This window comes from Eurosta solidaginis, chromosome 3 (genome assembly GCF_040869045.1).
Source record: "Eurosta solidaginis isolate ZX-2024a chromosome 3, ASM4086904v1, whole genome shotgun sequence".
Taxonomy (NCBI): Eukaryota; Metazoa; Arthropoda; class Insecta; order Diptera; family Tephritidae; genus Eurosta; species Eurosta solidaginis.
Window position 1 is genome coordinate 208,506,910 of NC_090321.1, and position 22,798 is coordinate 208,529,707.

The following is a 22,798-nucleotide window of genomic DNA, read 5'->3' on the forward strand; positions in this document are numbered from 1 at the left end:
GCACACTTTACTCCTGTCTAAAGCCCCTGCCACATTAATGTCAAAAAAGCTCTTCTTAGCCTTTGGTTCAGAAACATCTTCGTTATTGCCACCTAAAACTTTTTCAATTTTTTTTTTTGGAAGAAGGCTGATATAATTCGTCACTTTTTGGCACCTAAACCATCATTCAAGCCAGCTTCGGGTATATTAAAGGTAGAAGTAGTGGATTTTACAGCAGACCCCAACTTTTCTCTTCTCTTCTCTTCTCTTCTTTTTCAAATCTTTGTAGTGATCTTTCTTGCTTTCTAATATACTCATTGTCTTGAGAAGAAATGATCATTTTTCTGTCAGTTCTTTGGTCAATTAAAAAATGTTTATCTTGTTCTGTTTTTATGAGAATTAGAGCATCTGAATGGGCAATGTCAAAAAGAGTTTTTATTTTGTCTACAAATGATTGTTCGTTTGTTCTTTGTTTTTCCGTTCTTCTGCCTTTATTTTTCACTGTGCACTGTGAATGCACACTTTCAAGTTTTTCAATCGAATCCTTGGTATATTTAGTGGGGATAAGGGCTTGGCTCCAAACTTCATTCAATTCTTCAATTGTACTATGACTGGCGTTCCTGACAGATTTTATTCCACTTAAGAAAAAATGAAATCTTAGCAAAACTTCTTTTGTTGTAGGAAGTTGGTTCTTCTTTGTTAAAGGTTCTAGCTCCTTAACACCGACTAAGTAAACACTGTCTACCTGACGCGTCTTAAGCGTACTCATTTTGATAGAAGTATAGTTTAAACCTGAAATAAAAAAGGGGTTGATAACATGTTTAATATCAAATTTTTTGAAGACAACACATTTCTAAACTTCAGAATTCTTAAAAACAAACAAATAAAAATTTACAGAATTTATGAAAACTAAACCTTGTTGAACACTGGTTTCTATATTCTCTACAGAGCTAAAATTTTGCATAGATTAATCTTTCGTTATATGTAACAAAATTGGAGGGCCCTTGGTCTCTAAAATAAACTGGACCACCCTAATACTTATGTATATAAAATTTGCAAAATTATCTATTATCTATTATCTATTACCTATTATCTGTTATCTATTATCTATTATATATTATCTATTACCTATTATCTATTATTTATTATCTAATATCTATTATCTACTATCTATTATCTATTATATATTATCTATTATCTATTATCTATTATCTATTATCTATTATCTATTATCTGTTATCTATTATCTATTATCTATTATATATTATCTATTATCCATTATCTATTATCTAATATCTATTATCTACTATCTATTATCTATTATCTATTCTCTATTATCTATTATCTACTATCTATTATATATTATCTATTATCTGTTATCTGTTATCTATTATCTATTATCTATTATCTATTATCTATTATCTGTTATCTATTATCTGTTATCTATTATCTATTATCTATTATCTATTATCTATTATCTATTATCTATTACCTATATCTATTATCTCTATTATCTATTACCTGTTATCTGTTATCTATTATCTATTATCTATTACCTGTTATCTGTTATCTATTATCTATTATCTATTATCTATTATATAATATATATTGTCTATTACCTATTATCTATTATCTATTATCTAATATCTATTATCTACTACATATTATCTATTATCTATTATATTTTATCTATTATCTATTATCTGTTATCTATTATCTATTATATATTATTTATTATCTATTATCTGTTATCTATTATCTATTATCTATTATCTATTACCTATTATCTATTATCTATTACCTGTATCTATTATCTAATAAAACCAATTCGCAAAGCATTTATATTAAAAATATCTACAACAATAAAAAATGGCTTATATAGCAGTTGCAAATATTGACGGTCAATGAACTTTGCATTTGACCATAAAAAAGTTATTTCACCAGCACAGCATCTACTTCATCAAATGGAGCGTTCAGCTGTCAGTATTTAAAAAAAGATGAAAAAATGCCACAAGCAAAAAACCTTTTCTCATTAACTTCGAAGTTAAAAAAGAAAATAAAAAACTCTGCATTTCTCATTAACTGATGGGGGTGTGTAAAACTGATTTTTGGGTTAGGCTGCACCTACATCTGCTTGCATGTCTTCTTTGAAATTGCTGAACCGCCTCTGTAGCATCAAAGCGTGATCATCAGCTGTGCTGTGCAGCCAATGAACCACAGCGCAAGTGAGACAAAAACAAAAAAAGTTTAATTTGTTTGTAGTAAAGCGTGAAGCGCGCGCATTTGTTTTGTGTAATTGAAATTTTGTTTTGGTTTTTGTAAAAGTGGCAAGCAAGCACATTGCCGTCAAACCACTTAATTGTTGTTGCTTTGTTATTAGCGGCGCAACTTCAGTTGATTGCTGGAAGTCATGTAATGTTATTAGATTTGGTTTTTTTTATTTAAGTTTAACAATGTTTCTTTGACTATTTTGCCGTTTTGTGGTTGTTGATTTATTTTGTTTGTTGGATACGTCATTTGAAACTTATGTCAAATTTTTCGCTTCCCGGGCCGAAGTAATAAACAAACTTTCTATGCTTCGAACACCATTTAAGATTTTTTATTGATATAACTTTAGTTTAGCATTTTTTGTTGTTGTTTTTTTCTTAGAGCAATTTTGTTTCAGTTACAGTTACACATAAATAATGTCGAAAACTATTATGGCATTGATGGCACATGCATAAATAGCAGGTTAAAAGTTTGGTTATTTTCGTTTCTTAAACTGAGAATACTGAGAAAAAAGACTTAAGACACGAACTTGCCATTAATGAATATTCATTACTGAAGTGGTAAGCTTGTCGCAGCAAGAAACGCTGGTACCGTGGTAAGGCATTTTCAATCTATTTATATTTTAAATCTCTAAATTCGTGTTGTCCGACACGTGGTCGCACGACAAAGATGATACGGTAAGAGTTGCAGGAAATAAAAAGAATTGGAAAGGGGATGCAAATATTGCTATAGTTCGGTGTGTTCAAGGCAGTTGCAGGCTTGTGCCCGAGCAAGAAGAGGGAAGGGAAATTGGAAAGAACTTCAGTAAGGAAGGAAAACTTATCACAGTACAGGACAACTCTAAGTACTGTAAGTCGCTTGGAAACCATGGGCTGGGGACAGAAGAAGGTGCAAGAAAATTCGCTACCGAAAGCTTTGCAACGAGTAAACCTCGATATCGCAACAGGTTCAATGAGAAAAACGCTGCGGGTGAGGTATATAGGTAATGATCGCCGAAAGGTTACAGGAATGAGTTTATGGGGCGGAAAGGGGATACAAGAAAAAGAGCCGAGTTCTTTCGCGGATTATGTACTGTAAACTGCGAGGTCATGGCAGTGAAGTTACAAAAGTAGAAAGTCACAATAGCGATGAATTCTGCCCTTCCCGAGCTGCAAAGGAGGGGAATCGGGAAATATCGTAAAAACATCATTGCCGCTAACTAATAGAAAAGAGAGAGCTGAGAAAGTGAACGAAACTTCGGCTTACTCGGAGGTAGCAAAAAGGGACGGAGTTTGTTGGCATCATCATGTAGTGTATTTATCCGTCTAACACAATGAAACAGCTTTTAGGCTTATGCAAGGAAGGAAGATGGGAAGGAAAAACGGGAAAAAGCAAGGAGAAAGGAAAGAAAAATTGGAAAATGAAATGATATAAGATGATGAAAGAGGAATAGAGAAAGGAAATAATTTAATAAGGTTAGGGTTAGGGTTAGGGTTGGGGTAAGTTTCAGGTTTGTGGTTAGGTTAAGGGTCGGGGTGAGGGTTGGGATAAGGGTTAGGGTTGGGGTTAGGTTAAGGGTTAGCCGAACTTTATGCGAATATTTTTCTCAACTGAAATTTTAATTTTTTTTATTACAAAAACTTAAAATTTTCAGAGTAGTCAGTAATTTCTGGTTTACTGCGTTCTCGAGGTAGCCCAAAAGTTTGAGTTTTACGTTATTTTCCTAGGTATTCGAGTTGTTGAGAGACTTTAATTCGTTTCGTTGATTTGCCTTAATCTTGGTAGGCTTCGTTGTTTTTGTAAAGGTAATGTTTTTAAATTAAAAATGGCTTAAACCGGTGAAGGATTTAAAATTTACAATCGAATGGTTAGCCGTGCAACAACAACATATTTGTGATCTAACTCTTGTGAAACTTCCAATTCCCTATCCCCACCTGCTTAGGAGAAATTTTATTGTCATTATCCGAGTGGCAAACCAAAGTTCTGTTACAATAAAATTCCTATTTCGGGATTCTCATTTCTAATTCATTTAAGTGCTCATGCATTCAAAATCTGGCATTTCAAGTAATGTGACTTAATAAATTTGCTAATATATTTTCAAGCAATTAAAAAATTCCGTTGCAGCAAAAAAAATCAAAATAACAAAAAAGGTTTTTGGTCCAAGCGCTTGCTCGTGGCAATTCATTGCAAATTTTTACCGCTCAATTTGAAAAATTTACAAAAACACAAAAAAATATTCAGTTGCCTGCAAGTAAATAAATTATTATTGGCAATGGTGCTTCTTGTTGTTGTGAGTTTGGCTGCATTTGTGATGCGATAGCATACCAAATTACGAAAAAAAAACTTTGAATAAAAAATTTGCATTTTGCATAGATATAAATATTTACATACACGAGTATATGTGATTCAACTTTGCTATTGACTCTTCAAGCAATTTTCACTTTATAGAGTAGCTAAAAGAGTAATTTTTTAACCAAGTCGCGTAAAAAGAGAAAAAAAAAAGTTCGTTGAGTGTATTTTATTTTTAAGTTTAATCGATTAGATGGCTTGTAGGTAAAGTGAATGTGGAATAAAGAAGAGTTGAGCCTTCTTGCTGCAGTAGCTAGCATGTAACACGCTGCGCATAAATAAAGCGACATGCCATTGTCGTGGTCATTTTTATATTATTGTTGTTGTTTTTATTCATGCAACACTTTGTTGCAGCTGCAATGTGATGCTGCTGCACCAAACGCTTTGAAAATGTGTTTCATGCAAATTGTTGCTGGTTGCAATTGCTGTGGTCACTTTAACTAGCTTAGAGCGTCAAAGGTGATAATTTTTATAGCTCTTGTTTTTATTTTTGTTTGAAGTTGTTGTTATTGTTGCAGCTGCTGTTGTGCATTGTCGCCTGTGGCATTGCATGCATTTATTTATTTAAGTCTCAAGTCGTGCAGTGTACGTGTTGTTGTTGTGATTGCTGTTGTTATTATTGTTAAGGCTATTGCTAGTGATACTCATTGTTGTTGATCATTATTTAAGAATGCTGTATGTGAATGTGTGTGCTTTTGTTATTGCTTGCTCTATTGCTCCGCTGTGCACACCTTCATAGAATTAAGATTTACGTGCATTACATACGTGCCCCGGCCAGCACTCGGTGGTCTGTTATCTGTTGACTTTTGCTGCGTTCATATGCGTTATTTTTCAACATAGAAGCAAGTAATAATTGTACTGGGTAGCTATTTTAGAATAACTTCAATTTAATAATAATTTCTTCAAACGGTTCGCAAAGGATTAGCTAGTTTTTTTTGGAAATATTTGACGTGTATCGATATGTTATAAAAAAGCTATGGATTTGCTATAAAAAGGTTATCGATTTGCTATAAAAAAGTCATTGGAGTGTTATCGAAAATTCATCGATTTGTTTTCAAAAATTTATCAATTATTCATTGAAAAGTTATCGATATGATATCAAACAGTTACCTATTTGTAATCTAAAGGTAAAGTGTTACCAATTTGTTATTTGCGTGTTATCGATGTGTTATCGAAAACTTACACATTTGTTATCGAAAATTTATCGATTTTTTATTAATTTGTTCAAAATGTGTTTGCTTTCCTTTGAAAATATATCAATTTCCGACGGAAACCCGTCGATATTTCGTTATCGATAACAAGCCGATATTAAAATAATAATTTGTCGGTATCGTTATTTGCCGATAAGAAGCCGGAGTGGATCTTCTCAAAAGCTCGAAATTACATGTTTTCGTTAAATTTACCTCTGCGGTAATTTTACTTCAACCTTAAAACTTTTTTCTAGAAAGTCTAACCCAAGGAAGATCCAAATAAGAAGAAAAATGATTTAAATTGAAATTTTATTATTTTAAAATAAAGTTTGCTTACACTCAAAAGGGGTTCAAATAAAAATGCATGACTACTCAAATTATGGAATTTGCTTTATATTATAAAAGAAAAATTTCTATGGGCTAAGTACATTTGGCCGAACAGGGGTTTATTGGGTTGGGAATTAGGGTTTATTTGTTTTCGAATATTAACTGAGGTAAAATTTTTTTTTGTTGCCACCGTGGTGTGATGGTAGCGTGCTTCGCCTACCAGACCGTATGCCCTGGGTTCACACCCCGGCCAAAGCAACATCAAAATTTTAGAAATAAGGTTTTTCAATTAGAAGAAAATTTTTCTAAGCCGATTCACCCCTCGGCAGTGTTTGGCAAGCGCTCCGGGTGTATTCCTGGCATGAAAAGCTCTCAGTGAAAACTCATCTGCCTTGCAGATGCAGTTCGGAGTCGGCATAGTTAAACATGTAGGTCCAGTCTTGGAAGAGAAACTCGGCCTAAAATCTCTTCGGAGGTTATCGCGCCTTAAATTTATTTTTTTTTATTTAAAATTTTTTCAAAAAAGAAACTATGCTGAAAGTAAGAAAGAATATTCTCCTATGGCAAATTCAAAAACTCTAATAGTGAATATACTCAAAACCTACGGGGAGTGTCTTACTCGCTACAACAATAACAACAACGAAATAACTTGTGTTGTGGCTGTTTAAACGTGATGTTTACATATCCTTCATGAAAAGGTGCTCTTGATCCGCCCTTTTCAAATTCAAATCTTAATAAAGCAAGTTCGTGGTATTTAAAGGGTTAAAATGTTGTAGTCTGTGAATTGTCGTGGAAGTTTTCGAAAAAAGATAATCAGACGCTAAAACTTACAATATTTTTTGCATAATTATCATTAGGCCCTTAGTGTAGTGCAAAAAAGGGTTAAGGAACATGCCCAATTGAAAAATCCGGATGCGTTAAATGACATGAATGTTGACATCACTAGGCTGTTAGTAAATAATCACGCAACAACACACATGAAGCAGCCACTCGTATGTACATGTACACATTAAAGGTAGCAACATTTATGTAGAAGGCGACGAAGAGATATCTCACACACATACATGTAGTCATCAGCCGAAATTGTTACTCAGACATACACGCGCATATAGCTCAATTTCCAAGCAGGAGATACAGCAGTTCTAGAAGGCGAAACGTCTAGACCTTAGTAGAAATATGCGGACGAGGCAACAGAGAGTATATTAGCAGCGCAAGCTGAGGAATGACTAATCAGTTTTGATTTAAACACGCTATTGATTGTGAAGTATAATTGTGAAATACTACTCCCAAAGTAAGCTAAATAAAGACCAGTTTGCAATACTGAATATTGGAGGTATTTATTCAGCAGTTTAGCGATTTGAACGCTAGCAGAAGGTTTCAAATAAGCGGAATTTCCCAAAATACGTTACAATATGAACGATTAAACTGATTACGACTGTCTAACTTTTTAGCTCACTATATTGTAACGAATTTGCTGCAAATCCTCTTATTTGCTCCTCTGCTAAGTTCGAATCACTAAACTGTTGAATAAATAACTCCAATATTTGATAATGCAAAATTGCCTTTATTAAAGTACTTAACAAGAAATAACTCTACTATTTTCAAATAATACTGCTATTGCTCGCTAGATATCGTCTTAGTCGAAACTGATTCCAGCGCCTCTACATTTGCTGCCTTTTATACTCTCTGATTTCCTCGTTCGCATCTTCCAGAATCTTCTAGTTGGTCATCAGCTATCAAATTTCTCAGCTGTAACTACAATTGCACAATTTTATAGCTTCTCTCATTGCATACTTTCTGGAGTATCTCAGATATATGCATGTGGTTGTGCGTTGCTTCTCAGCTGCGTATACGTACATATGTGTAGACATAATGATTGAATTATTGATGTGCATTCACGTCACTGCTTAGCATCGGCTTAGAGATGACAGTACCCTTAGTGTTGCTAATATTCGTTACAATATGAAAGTCTGTATTTAAAGAATTTGTGTAGTAGGTGAAGGGTTAAAATATTTGACCGCAAGTTATGCAAGAAAAAGCGCTATAATCGAAAAGTAAAATTTGTGTAGTCGTCTTGTGAAACTCTCTTAATTTTTATAATTTGAAATTTTAACAAAATTTTTTAAGTGACAAACGGTTTAAAATAGATATTCCACATTGATTATTATAAACAGTTAAACTAAAAGGATCAATAATTTTTCGCCGAATCACTATACAGAAATTCCAAAATAGAAACATTTTTGGAGTAGTTGAAGGTTTAAGCTATTCGAGCTAATCATATTTCGTAAAATTGTCTAAAATATTCCAGGGAAGCAAATTATTCTAAGAACTGCAACACGTTGGTGGAATTATAAAAACACGTTTGTGTGGAAACTAAAAGGTTAAGTTTCTTGGTCGAGTTATTTTTCGTGTAATTTTGTGAAACAAAGAAGGGTGAGACTATTCAAGAAAATAAAGGCGATCACTCGCTCGCTATACGCCCTATATGTGTTCAAATTAGATTTGGGCAGTGATGTATTTAACCCTTATGTTACACTAAAAAACCAGCTAGTTAAGATAGACAGACTAGAACAATTAAGAAAGTAAGGCTCACAAAATTCTTTACATACAAATTTAAGGGATAACTAAAGGATTTAGCTACTTGAACGAATAATTTTTCATGGAATTTTTTGAAGCAAAGAATGGTAAAACTAATTTCTCCAAAGGAAAACTTTAATCGTTTTTTATCGGTGTCGCAGTAGAGAAATTATAACAAACTTTTTGAAGGTAACTAAAGAGTTAAAATACTCGATTTTTTAAATAAATTTGAGAAGCAGTGAAAGGTGGGACAATAAAATTAAGGCGTTAATTTGCATCGGAAAATATTTGTCGTGGTAATTCGCTTTATGTATCCAAATTAGATTTCGGTCTTGATGTATTTTAACCCTTTGCTAACTGAAAATAGAATTATCATGTGTTTAAAAGTCACGGAGCTCAACGCGTTTTAACTCTTAATTTCTTATACCTACACAAATTTCATGGCTTTTAAACAATGTAATGTCTTTTTTAGTACGAACGAGTTAAAAAATTTCAAATAGACTTTAAGTTTTTAAAAAAACATCATATGAGACATTTTCAATGTTTTGATTGGTTGAGCTTATTAACTATGCGAAAAGGTGAATTTCCTAAGAAAGTAAGTCAAGGGTTAAGAAGCTAAAAGTTCAGTAGGATTCTCAAAATTGTTTGACAAAGAAAATATATATTATTGCAGTTCCCTGACGCTAGATTCTGAAGGATGCAGCTGAAACTATACATAAAAACTAATTTACAGTGGAAGCCTGCTTAGGCGCGCCAAAGTGCCATGGTAAATTATGTGCGTTTTCGGGAAATTTTACGGTATGTAAAGCTGAATGATATATTCCCGGTGAAATTTTCGAGCTATGTATCAGGAGACTCGGTATATATTTATTAGTCTAAAAACATTCGCAACTGACTTAATCTTGCCAAAGGTCCTTTGAAGCCCAATCACCTCAACCCAACGTAATTGGTTTTCATATCTAAGTAAACCCTTTCTTCACGACTTTAAACAATTCTGTCTCAAAAAAATTTTGTTGCACGGTGTAATATTTCTCTATTGCATATAATTGTTTTTTGGTTTTGGTGTTCTTGTTGTTCTTGTTGTCCAAAGCATTCGTGAATTGGGTGCGCTACTACTCGTGCGTAGGTTGTGGCTATTAATTTTGTGCAAAGTTTCTTGCTCTATTCTTAGTTCGGTACACATTTTTGTATCCATACTTTTTCTATGAATGTTGGCTCCCCATTTCTTGCCTCGGTTGGCCACCATGAGCGTTACCAACTCAGCTTGTGGAGTCGTTTGTTGGCTGCAGGTGGACGGACAGTGGCTCATTTATAACAAATTCCTGTTGCGCTTTTAAATTCGTATTTTAGCGCCATTGTCAACAGCGGGAAAGTCTTGAGTGCAGCATAAAAGTGTATGGGGTAAGACAGTAAAATGCGAAAAATCTATAGTAAAATATCATAGTAAAATAGGTAACAGGGTACTTAGTTGTATAATACTTCGGGGTTAATGTCATTGAGAAAAAGAGCTCATGCTTCTACTGCCAACACAAAAAGCTTACCTAAGCAAATTTCTGCGGGGGAATATCCTTAAGATTTTCGAGGAATACTGAACCTATGGATTTTGGTTGTGGTTGATAGACGATGAGCAAGAAAGAACTGCTGAAGTTGGCCGTGGATACTCCTTTCCTCATGCCTTCCACTTTGGTGGAAAGCTTACCTGTTTAGGCTACGAACTATTTCAAGATCTCCCAGTCTTTGTAGTCAGATAGCATTATTCCTTAGCAACTTCTTTTATTCCTGGATCTGCGCATATGTGTGTTGGATTCCGTTGATGCAGCTGGTGGCACCGAAGTATGCGTGCCGCCACGTCAACGGAAACAGCTCTTAACTCCAATGTAAGGCAAATGCTTCGTAGAGCACACATAATGATTTTTGATGCATTTATCGACATTGACGAACCATTGAACTATGTCCTGGACGTATCAAATGTCAAAATATTTCTGATTGGTTGAGGACTCAAAAATAATTGATAAACTGCTGCGCATAGAACTGAAGCCCTTTGATAAGAAGTTGGGCAGAGGCAGTTCTTAGCGAATGGATAGTTGTTCTCTATACGAGAAGATACAAGACCTCTTATATCAGTGTGCCCTTAATTGAGAAGTACTGATGTATGTATATTGGAAAGACTTTCAAATTTGATTTGGAGATAAACCGGTTTCGGCGTTGCGTCATCATCTGTGTCATTTTTCGTTCAGAACGATGATGACGCAACGCCGAAACCGGCGTGTCCCTAAACTAAATTTGACAAGGGATGACGGAAAAGCATCCCAATATACATCAATCATTCACCCTGTCGGAAAAGAAACTAAAGAAAATGAAAAGTACTGTACGTTTTGTATATTAGGGCTGAATACCTTGGCCCTACAGCAATCGAGCATTCTTACCATCTTCGACTTTATTCAGTATCTATGATCCAATTACTGCCTTTTTCCTAAATTCCAATCATTCCCATTTTTGAGGGAGGATTTTCTAACCATCCTACCATCGATCCCGTGTCTGTCGATATTGGCATGTGATGGGCGTAATGTTGGAGATAAAGATACTTGTCGATAGTTTAAGAATCTCCCACGTTTCGGTACTAGCAGCTCTTAAAAGTAGCTCGAGGTCATATTCGTGGATAAGCCATAGTGATGGCTGCCCCATTTTGAGGTATGAGGTGTGTCCTGTCGAAGGCTGAGGTAGCGTTCAAGAGTCAAGAAGAGGTCACACAGAGCTCCACTGAAAAAAAACACCATTTATAAGCTATGAACGAATACGGATACACACGGCTTGATACGTTAGGATGTCAACTGCTTTCCATGCTATAAAAGTGGAGAGCGTCAGAGCAATATTCCTGAGATAATTCCTACTGTGGAACTATCGCTGGTCAGCAACAATTCCGGAAACGATCGCGAGAGTAGCCGACAGTCGATACTTCCTTGGGCAACTGGTTGTTTTGTTCGTGGGTTGTACTTCCCGCAGGTTAGGGGAGTGCAGCGGAAGTGGGCAGTCGGTAATAGCACCTACTGGTAGTAACCCGACTGTCTCGGCAACGATTTTTTTTACCGTCAAAAATTTGGGCCTTCTGACAGGCATGCCTATTGTGAGAATATTTTAAGCCCCTTAATTCACTTGGAGTTTCTGCATGGGTGGTCGCCTTACTGCTAGACACCTAGCGGTGTCTGTAACGCTGAACAGCCCCGCCTATTCACTCATAACCAGTAGAGAGACATATAAAGATACTCGCAAAAGCCTCGAAGAAGTCCTTAGAAAGTGAGATTTCCTCCAGAGACCCATTCAGCGTTAATCAAATTTACCAAATACGGCCCGGAGAGGAAAGGCATAACTCAATACGGAAAGTATTCTAGTGAAAATTATCAATCTCCTTCGGTGAAGCCGTTGAAGGGTAGACATTTGCTGCGGAGGCATACAGTTAAATACTTTTGTAAGTTAACCTTTAGAACTGCAAACTTTCATAACTAAGCCAATAAATGAATACAGGGTCATCTACTGAGCTTAAAAAACACCAAAATATAATAATGTTACACATGAGCTTTGCAATCTTAAAGGCAATAGCGTGCAACTTCTTGTAGTAGATAGTAGTAGAGTTGGTCTCATACCAAACAAGTTTGTCCGAGAAAACAGCTTAGAACGTTTTAACTAAGTATATCTCGCATTGTATAAGATTGCAAAACAGCGCCATCTATTAAAGCTTCCTAGAACAGATTCCCTTAATAAAAAGCTTTTCTGTGAAAAAGCTCCTAAAACAAAAACTTATCTCAATTCCATCAAAAATAATGTGAGTTTTTGAAAATTTTCTTTTCTAATAAAAGTTTTTATTTTTTACCTTTCCAGGTTAGTGCGATTCCTAACAAAACTCTCCAGCCCAACTTATTGCCGCAATTATCGCTGATTCGCCTAAAAGTGAACACAACTCCAATATAACAAAATTATCCACGATTTATTAAATGCGCTGAAAGAAAACAACGCAAGTGCCATAAGAAACAAACAAAGATAAGCTGTAAAGAAACAAAAGGAAATATCACCCTCGACACAACCTAACTAACTGTAACACAACGCAACGAATTCCGTCCAATTTTACTGAGATTCTTAGTGCCTTTTTATACCATAAAATTAAAAAGAGTTTAAACAGTTTTAAACGAAAACAAATGTTATAATATTAAGGAATCTAATAATTAAGCTTACATATAACATAACAAAATTGAGAGCTTCCAAAAGTTTAATGAACAAAATTAGCAGTAAGTTGAACTAGATTTTAAAAGCTACAAGTATCTTTAAAAACAAAAAGTATTGATGCAGATTAAAGGAAACAAAATAACACAAATATTTCGTACGGAAGGCCATAAAGGAGATTAGTTATATACAGCAGCGCCTAAAGCTATGCTTTTTTGAAAACTAAAACATAACTTGTAAAAGTTGAAAGTTTTCCAATTTGTGCGAAAGCTTGACATATTTGAATAAAAGCTGTAGATACATGAAAGCTGGCGCTAACGGAAATACATAAAGCTGCAAAAAGCTTTAAAAGTTTTAAAACATATTTGAATAACAAGAAGAAAACATCTCCAAATACGAAATTGTAAAAAAAGTGAATGAATTGTAGCAGCGGCTTGATTGAAAATTAAAAACAAGCTTTGAAGTATGCAATAATCCTATGAAAGCTTTTGATTTTATTAAAGAAAGCACTTAATACTCACAAGCTTCTGTAAGCCTTTATATATGTGCGAAGCTCACTTGCTGTTTATATGCAAAAAGCTTTATAAAAGCTTTTTTATTATTTTTAAACCACTATAAATGCCCCAAGCTGGAGCTTAAGCACAAGAAGCATAAGATGTCCGCATCGCCTGCCACGACTAGTGTCATCACTTCAAACGAGCTTGCCATACAACAACAGCAACAGCAGCTACAACAACTACAGCAACAACACCAACAGCAACAACAGCACCAACAACAATTACAAGCACACAGCTCGCCCACACGCGCCACAGTCACTAACGTCGTTACAACAACATCTGCAGCTAATAACGGACCCAACGGCTTATCGCTCATGCATCGCTCACCCGATAGTCCACAGCCCGAGCTGGCTACAATGACAAATGTAAATGTACTCGATTTACATACAGATTCCACAAAACTCTATGACAAAGATGCTGTCTTCATTTATGAAAGTCCTAAAGTTGTATTACCGTCGGTGGGTTCACAGGGTGCCACAGTCACCAGTGATGAGCATGTGATTGATGCACGTATGGTTGCTCAGCTAAATGAACAGCAAGCAGCAGTGGCCGCAGCTGCTGCTGCAGCTGCCGAAAATCAGCCTCTCGCCAAAATTGAATTCGATGAAAATCAAATAATACGCGTCGTCGGTCCAAATGGCGAACAACAACAAATTATTTCACGTGAAATTATAAATGGTGAACATCATATTTTATCACGCAATGAGGCGGGTGAACACATCCTGACACGCATCGTAAGCGATCCAACGAAATTGATGCCAAGCGATAATGCTGTTGCTGCTGCAATGTTTAATCAAGCTCAGAAGATGGCTAATGAGCATGGCGTTTATCAGACATCACCATTGGATGCATCAATGTTGCAACATTATGATCCAGAAAATGTGGTTAAAGAGGAAGTGGATATCTATGATAATCCGAAAAAACCACCGAATGGTAATGGTGGTGATCAACAAATAATTTATACTACAACTGGCCCAGATGCTGGGAAGCAACTTTCGCATTTACCCGTTCCAACAAAATTGGAATCGGATATGTATCCGGGGGACAAACATATTGATTTGATTTATAATGATGGCAATAAAACTGTTATATATACGACAACATCTGATCAAAAGGGTTTGGAGATCTACTCGGGCAGTGATTTAAGTGGCTTGGTGGCCGACGGTCAAGTGGTGGTACAGGGTGGTTTGCAATATGCTGGTGGCGGTGGCGCAGGTGGACAGCCTGTTTACATTGTATCGGATGGTAGTTTGCCGCCAGGTGTCGAGGGACATTTGCATAGGTAAGTGCCGAATAATCTTCTTAATATAATAAATAATTTAATAAAACCTACATAATGTGAAAAAATCTACGCAAAGAGTGACAATGTTTTTCCTTTTTATTATTTGTGCATAAGCCCGAGTACGACTAGCAGCTAGAATCGGGATCTGAAATTCAGATTGGTTTTAGATAACGAATAAAGGCTTCCGAAATATTTATCAATTAGCTTTAAATACAAGAATTTTTAAATTTATAGATCTTATTGCTACCGGAGTAGGCCTTATAATACGTTTTCTCCCAAAGCTCGAAATTGGAATCAAATTAACGGACAGCAGCGCATTCTGCAGGCACACATTTTACTGTTTGCCTCCAAATGATATTACAGATTGCAGGATGCAAGATCTTAAAACATATACTACCTGATTACTGCCTGCAGACCTCTTAAAGCGGAACTAATACACATTTCGAGTTCTTGCGTTCTGAAATCGGTAAGAGGAAACGTTTTCAGTTAACGCCTACGTAGAGGCGTGCAGTTAAGACCGTTCAAAGACTCTCTAATGCCTTAGAATACCAGTATTACCTTCAAAATATGAGGTAAAAACTCACAATATATCTTTAGGTTTGACATAACGGGCGGGAGTTCCGCCGTACGACAGTCATTATACTCAGTTGAGCAGAGCCCACAGAGTATATTAACTTTGATTGGATAACGGTCGGTTGTACAGGTATAAAGGAATCGAGATGGATATAGACTTCTATATATCAAAATCATCAGTATCGAAAAAAATTTGATTGAGCCATGTCCGTCCGTCCGTCCCTCTGTCCGTTTACACGATAACTTGAGTAAATTTTGAGATATCTTGATGAAATTTGGTATGTAGGTTCCTGGGCACTCATCTCAGATCACTATTTAAAATGAACGATATCGGACTATAACCACGCCCACTTTTTCGATATCGAAAATTACGAAAAATCGAAAAAGCTCAATAATTCATTACTAAAGTCGGATAAAGCGATGAAACTTGGTAGCTGGGTTGAGTTTATGACGCAAAATAGAAAATTAGTAAAATTTTGGACAATGGGCATGTCACCGCCCACTTTTAAAAGAAGGTAATTTCAAAGTTTTGCAAGCTGTAATTTGGCAGTCGTTGAAGATATTATTATGAAATTCGGCAGGAACATTACTCCTATTACTATATGTGTGCCTAATAAAAACTAGCGCAATCGGATAAACAACACGCCCACTTTTAAAAAAATTTTTGTTTAAAAGTCAAATTTTATGAAAAAATTCAATATCTTTACAGTATATAAGTAAATTATGTCAACATTCAACTCCAGTAATGATATAGTGCAACAAAACACAAAAATAAAAGTAAATTTCAAAATGGGCGTGGCTCCGCCCTTTTTCATTTAATTTGTCTAGAATACTTTTAATACAATAAGTCGAACAAAAACTTACCAATACTTATGAAATTTAATAAGGGCAAAGCTTCTATGACGATGACAGTTTTCTATGAAAATGGGTGAAATCGGTTAAAGCCACGCCCAGTTTTTATACCCAGTCTACCGTCTGACCTTCCGCTCGGCCGTTAACACGATAACTTGAGCAAAAATCGATATATCTTTACTAAACTTAGTTCACGTACTTATCTTAACTCAATTTATCTTTGTGTTAAAAATGGGCGAAATCCGACTTTGACCACGCCTACTTTTTCGATATCGAAAATTTCAAAAAATGAAAAAAATGTCATAATTCTATACCAAATACGAAAAAAGGGATGGAACATGTTGATTGGATTGCTTTATTGACGCCTTCACATATACAACTAAGGGTCACTCCCTTTCAAAACCTTCATTAATAACTTTAGTTTGATACCCACTTCGTACAAACACATTCTACAGTCACCCCTGGTCCACCTTTTTGGCGATATCTCGAAAAGGCATTCACCTAGTGAACTAAGGACCACTTCGTTTTAAAATACTCATTAACACCTTTCTTTTGATTCCCATATCGTGCAAACACATTCTAGAGTCACCCCTGGTCCACCTTTATGGCGATATCTCGAAAAGGCGTCCACCTGTAGCCATGATACCCATGTCACACAAACACATTCCAGGGTTACCCTAGGTTCATTTTCCTATACGGTGATTTTCCCTTATTTTGTCTCCAAAGCTCTCAGCTGAGTATGTAGTGTTCGGTTACACCCGAGCTTAACTTTCCTTACTTGTTTTCATTTAACTTTAACTTAACTTAACAAAACAAAAACTGAGTTAAGACCATAGTCCGAGCTATGGAATAATACCGTACAAATTCTTGTTTGTTGCGAGCTCGAAGCTTTCAGAACGCAATGAAGCCAAGATTTTAACCAACTATAAAAGTATTTACCACAATCAAATCGAAGTCCTAATTACTGCAATTAAAAAAGCTTAAAGAAACACCCTAAATGCCGCAGATGTCATAAAGCCGTCATTGCAAATAAGCATTAAAACCGGAAGCAGTCTAAGAAAAGCTGTTGTATCGGCATCTGACTAACACTACAGCCGATTTCATGACCCGTTTGTAATGCAATGGGATGTATCAATCAGGGTGCCCACACAACCCTTTTGTGTGCAAGGTTGGTTTCAAAGTTTTCATGGACTTAGTAGCTCAGGAAGATATTGATTGAAAACATTACGAAAGCTTCATCAAGAGCATATTTTACATCGACCATGCACACGGACTCCCCAGGAAGCATGCATATTTTTTTGAAACTCTTGGGCAGCGACACAAATAGGGCAATACTTTAATTATGTGATCCATGTTCTAACACTGGAGAGCTCGTGACAATCTGGGAATACTAACTGAGTTTAAAATTCGCCAGATTGCGCTCATTACCATGGACTACTGAAATATAGTATGGAAGAAGCTCGATGGCACGGTAAACCTCTTATTGTAATATTAGCCATTTGGATAGATTTTATTCTGCAGAGTATTGGGGTTTATGGGTATTTGATTGGGGCATACAAACCTGTCAGAAAACTAAAAAAAATATCGGCCGAGCATTCCAAAGTATGCAAGTATGAAGCTTATCGCTTGGCCAGCCAGTAAGTTTTGAAGAGAAAGAAGGGGAGAGGTGGGGTTGTGAAGAACTGAATATGAACACTAGCCGTAAGCCATAAAAAAAAGTTCTTGAATTATTTCAAAGCTTTATACGACATCTAAGACGCGAATTCCACTAAACGATTGCTATCAGGGACGAATAAGAGATATCACTTGGATGCTTGCTGAGCTTTACACTATTCCGAATATATTGAACAACGCCGCCATACCAACATAATGAGCAGATTGGGTTTGATTCGAGAAAATACCACGTCTTGCGAGAGGAGGTCAGCTGAGGGAGAATCGAAGACGTGTAGGTCTTTACTTTATAATTTCGCAGCTTCATAACTTAAGAAGCTAGTCTACTAAATCAAGGTAGCGACGCCTATATAAGGAAGACAGCAGATTTCCTAAATTCCGCCTCCTTTGCAGGAGCATGCAAGACAGGCCGGCTTGGAGTCAACCCTATTGCTTATTGTATTTAAATTTGCAACATTTTACTCTAAACCGTCCTTCTTCCGTAAATATTATGAGCCACCACGCATTTAAGCTGGTACTCTTGCGCAGGGCTAAGAGTGCAGCCTATCCTAACGAGACACCAAGATTACATTGACCAGCTGAAGAAGGCCGGCTACTGAGTCAGGGTTAATTCGGAAAAAAAGATTTCATTATAAACCTTTCCTCACAGGAAAACGTTCCCCCTAACTTCATTTTTGTATTACCGAATGTTTTTTTTCTCTATATCACTATATTCACTTCATAGCCAACCAACAACACCACTTTTGTGTTCATATGGGAAGTTTGTATGTGTGCTTTGGTGTGGCATGCAACATGTCGCGATAGGCTGTTGCCGTTACTATGTCGCTTTAACTCTCGCGCTGACAAATTGATAACACAACTGTCACACTACACACATACACTCCCAGCTAATGGACAGAAAGTGGGCACCTACGCCACACCACCATTCCTTTCTAGATTAAAGTGATAAATTTCAAGCGACATTTTACAGCAACAACGTGTTTAAGCTAAAAGTTAGTAGATTGCTATTTGAGCGCGCAAATGCAAGGCAGAATTTGTATTTGGCAACTGAAATTAATTGCTGCGCTTTAAAGTTTCAATGAAATATGCAAAAATTGATTGTTGTTATTTTTGTTGTTGTTTTTATTTTTATATTTTTTGCTATATATTTAAATAAAGTTATGCATACCAAAAACTTAACTTCATTTAACTAAATAAATAAAAGAAAGGCACGATAACCTCCGAAGAGATTTTAGGCCGAGCTTCTCTTCCAATTTGGGTCCTGCTCCTTTTTTTCTAACAAATTGGCGGGACGGGACCTACTTGTTTTATGCCGACTCCGGACGGCATCTGCAAGGCAGATGAGTTTTCAATGAGAGCTTTTTATGGCAGAAATACACTCGGAGTGCTTGCCGAACAATGCCGAGGGGCGACTCTGCTTAGGAAAATTTTCTTCTAATTGAAAAAGCTTGTTTCTAAAATTTTTATGTTGCTTTTCCCGGGGTGTGAACCCAGGGTATACGGTGTGGTAGGCGGAGCACGCTACCATCACACCACGGCAGCCACTTCATTTAACTATTGAACATTTTATATAGTATTACTGTTGTTGTTGTAGCTCTAATTGTTTTTATTTATTTGATTTTCCGCTGCACATTGGTACATTTTAATTATTTGCAATTCATTTTCATTTTAATGGCTGTCAGCGCCGTCAACAGCATCGCTGTTGCCTAAGTCGCCACCGTCGCCCCTCGAATGTGTTTAAAGCTGCGTTACCACAGCGCTTAACGGTAACGACATAGATTCATGAGATCACTGCACATGCGCCACTTTAGTTGTTGTTACAGTTGCAGGTTTGCAGTGTCAATCGTTTAGGTATTTGTCAGCGACTGTTGAATGTTGGTCTAAATAGAGTATACACTCCGTTGTGCCTTTCGTCGCCTGCAGGCTGCCTCCACTTAAAATTTTTATTGAAACTACATGCTCAATGAACATTTTTCCATAATTTTACTTGCTTCATTGACCCCAGGTTTTATCCATTAGAGACTTAAATTACAGGGTGACTGGAGGGTTCTGCTTGCTGTTGCGTTGGCGACCACTTCGTTAAGGAGAAATGTTCTCTTTGAAAATTGAACTAATATTTTTTGCATAGGAAGTCTTCTCGGTCGAGAGTACCTAAATTTATCCGACATGATTTTAGTTGTTTCCGCAATACTGTTATAGGATCTATCGTCCCATATAAGCCACTTATATTAGATGTTTCAGTTCTGCGTTAAAGTTTCTACCGAGTCAATTAGTCATTCTTGCTTCGCGATAAATGTCGCTAATTGAGAGCACCAACAGGTATGATGTCTTCCTCCACCTATGGAGAGCCCACTTTCCGCTGCTTCAAAGCACGGGTATCGATAGGAATGACTTCCGGCACAGGGCATTTTATTTCTTGTAACATGACCTAGTGTTAGAAAACTTTGGGATCTTAACTATCATCATTGCAAGAAGTTCAAAGCTTCGGATTTACACTTGTCAACACCGATGTGGCTGACATGGCACGATTGCGCCGATTCTTTTTTCAGTGAGAGGAGGCACTTTATCAAATCCTGCATAGAATGATGGACACTTCCATTATGTAGAAAATCGGTGCGACATAGCTCAGAATAACACTGGTTTAGACCTTGGATAATTTTATCTTAGGTTTGAATTAGCCGAAGTACTTTCATCTGGATCTGGCTATACAGTTATATATTTCATTCCACCCCACCAAACTCTATGCGGTGGCTGCAGAAAGGGTTTTCCGTAATCTTAAGATGCACCGCATGAACTACCTTAAACATTGTTCCGTCAAAATCATGGTTTTGTGGTGGAAAAGAAATTTCGCCGCCAAAAATTATCGTTCACGGTTGTTAACGAGCGTCTTGTCGCGGTCCGCATCAAAACTAAGTTAGTTAAGCGCCTACGCTGTGATTTTAAAATTCAGCTGGGTGACTTCAATGCCAGGTATGGAAAGGAAGGGGCCTTTGGTCCTACAGTAGGAAAATTTCGCCACTAAGATGTAGCAACTCCCAACAAGTATAGACTGATTGCCGCTGCACGAAATATGGCCTAAAGTACCAGATTCGAACATAGAAAGATGCGCCAAGCTAATTGGCTGTCTCCCGGTCGAAGAACACGAAACCAAATCGACCACATCGTGATCGAAGGCAGGCATAGTTCCAGTATCCCGGATGTGCGCACTCTAAGAGGTCCAAAAATCTACTCGGACTACTACTTTGTGGCAGCTCAGATAAGTACACGCCTCTGAGCAGAAAAAAAGTGCGGACAGTAACAGAAAGAAAAAGTTTGCATAGTGCGCTGAAGAATATCACTGTATCGGAAAAAAGTACGCTGCCTATAGGGCCACGCAGCGTATGGGAGTGGCGACGCGCGCTATAATGGAGCGAGAAGCTTCAGATGCTGTCTAATAGGAATAATAATCGAAAATTCTGCCAATGTGACGGACATATTACTGCAAAAATGATATTGACGACCTGGTACTTGACTTGTGGAGGGGGAATATCTTCTTATTGTTAACAAGCGAGGGCGAAGACTAATCCGAAGTCCTAACGGCGTATGATGGAAGACACGTTCCGGCACTCTACTATGACGAAGTGCGAATTGCAATATCCCGGCTATAGAATAACAAGTCACCAGGTAACGACGGAATACCCGAAGAGCTGTTCAAACACGGATGCGAGACTTGGTAAAAGGCATGCATGAACTCCTATGTAAAATATCGTCGTCCCTGTGCATGCCCTTAGATTGGAATTCAAATGTGCTCTGCCCAATTCACAAGGAAAGCAATCGCACTTATTACCGCTGAATCAGCCTGCTTGATATCGAGTTTTAGCTTTTATCTAGTGTATTGTGCAAAAGACTAAAGCTCATAGTACCCACCGTGCTATTTAATTTGATAAGGACCTCCCTGGGACACTTGCTGTCGGGAATTAGGGTCGAAATAGTGTAGGCTCCACACCAGCATATCCCAATTTTATACGCTACTTCCTTGACCTCCATATAAAAACTTTAAATCAAATAAAGCTGGATAAGGCCACGAAGAGTAAGATTTGCGGCGATTTAAAAATCGAGGATTCTAGCGAAATTATTTTTCTGTATACTCGAGAACGTTTTGGGACTATTTTCGGAATTCGCTTCCGTTTTTGGTTTGCTAAGCAGGAGGTTCGTGGTTGTTTTCTGGAATGTTTCGAGACAATCTTCCGACCATTTCTGTATAGTATATCTATATTGGATTAATTTTGAGATTGGCTTTAGCCTAGAAAATTCAATGCGGTCGTATTAAATTGTTCTCGACTTGGTCGGATTTATACCTAAATGGTGCTTGTGGCCGTAATGGACCGGATTTATATTCTGCAAAGGAACATCATCATATTCGGCAAAGGACTATCAACACTTCAACCATCGTAGGAGTGCGGGTTCAAATTTCACTCCCGGGAGAAAATGCTTTGAAGAGATTTACAATGTATAATCGAAGCAGCTGGCGCCTTTTCCGTCCTGATGTCACGTTGTTTAAAATTTTCCCAAATTATTAAATAAATTATAAATTAAAATTTGCTTCAAATAAATGTTTTCATTCATTTAAAACAATAAGGGTAATCGCCGCTTAAAACGAATGCAAATAGACCATCAACATTGTTAATACTCCCCAAAACCGTCGGGGAGTATTTGTATCGCTGCAAGAAGAGGGGAATATGTAAACATTTTCTACAAATCGTTATAAGCGCGGAGTCTATACGACCACGACCAATATTATTTGATAACTAAGCACCTTATATAATCATGCGTAAAGGCTTTGCACATCATTTCTAATTTCAATGCATCTTGGTTGTTGTTGTTGCAATTTTTTTTAACTCTTTCTTGCGAAACGCCCGTAATATGTGACAGCCACTTAGATTATTTATGGGTACACGCACCGTTCAACGACGCATTCTATTGCAATGAAGAATTTACAG

At 36.8% G+C, this 22,798-nt stretch overlaps 1 protein-coding gene across 22 annotated transcripts in view; it reads left to right on the plus strand.

Moving 5' to 3' along the window:
- Positions 1-22,798, plus strand: part of grh (grainy head) — a 663,099-nt gene that overhangs the window by 153,008 nt on the left and 487,293 nt on the right. For all 22 annotated transcript variants that reach the window (XM_067774942.1, XM_067774948.1, XM_067774949.1 and 19 more), the window contains one exon: positions 12,546-14,723. In XM_067774942.1, coding sequence (XP_067631043.1) covers positions 13,540-14,723 — 1,184 coding nt within the window. In that variant the 5' untranslated portion in view covers positions 12,546-13,539. The remainder of the gene's footprint in view (positions 1-12,545; positions 14,724-22,798) is intronic.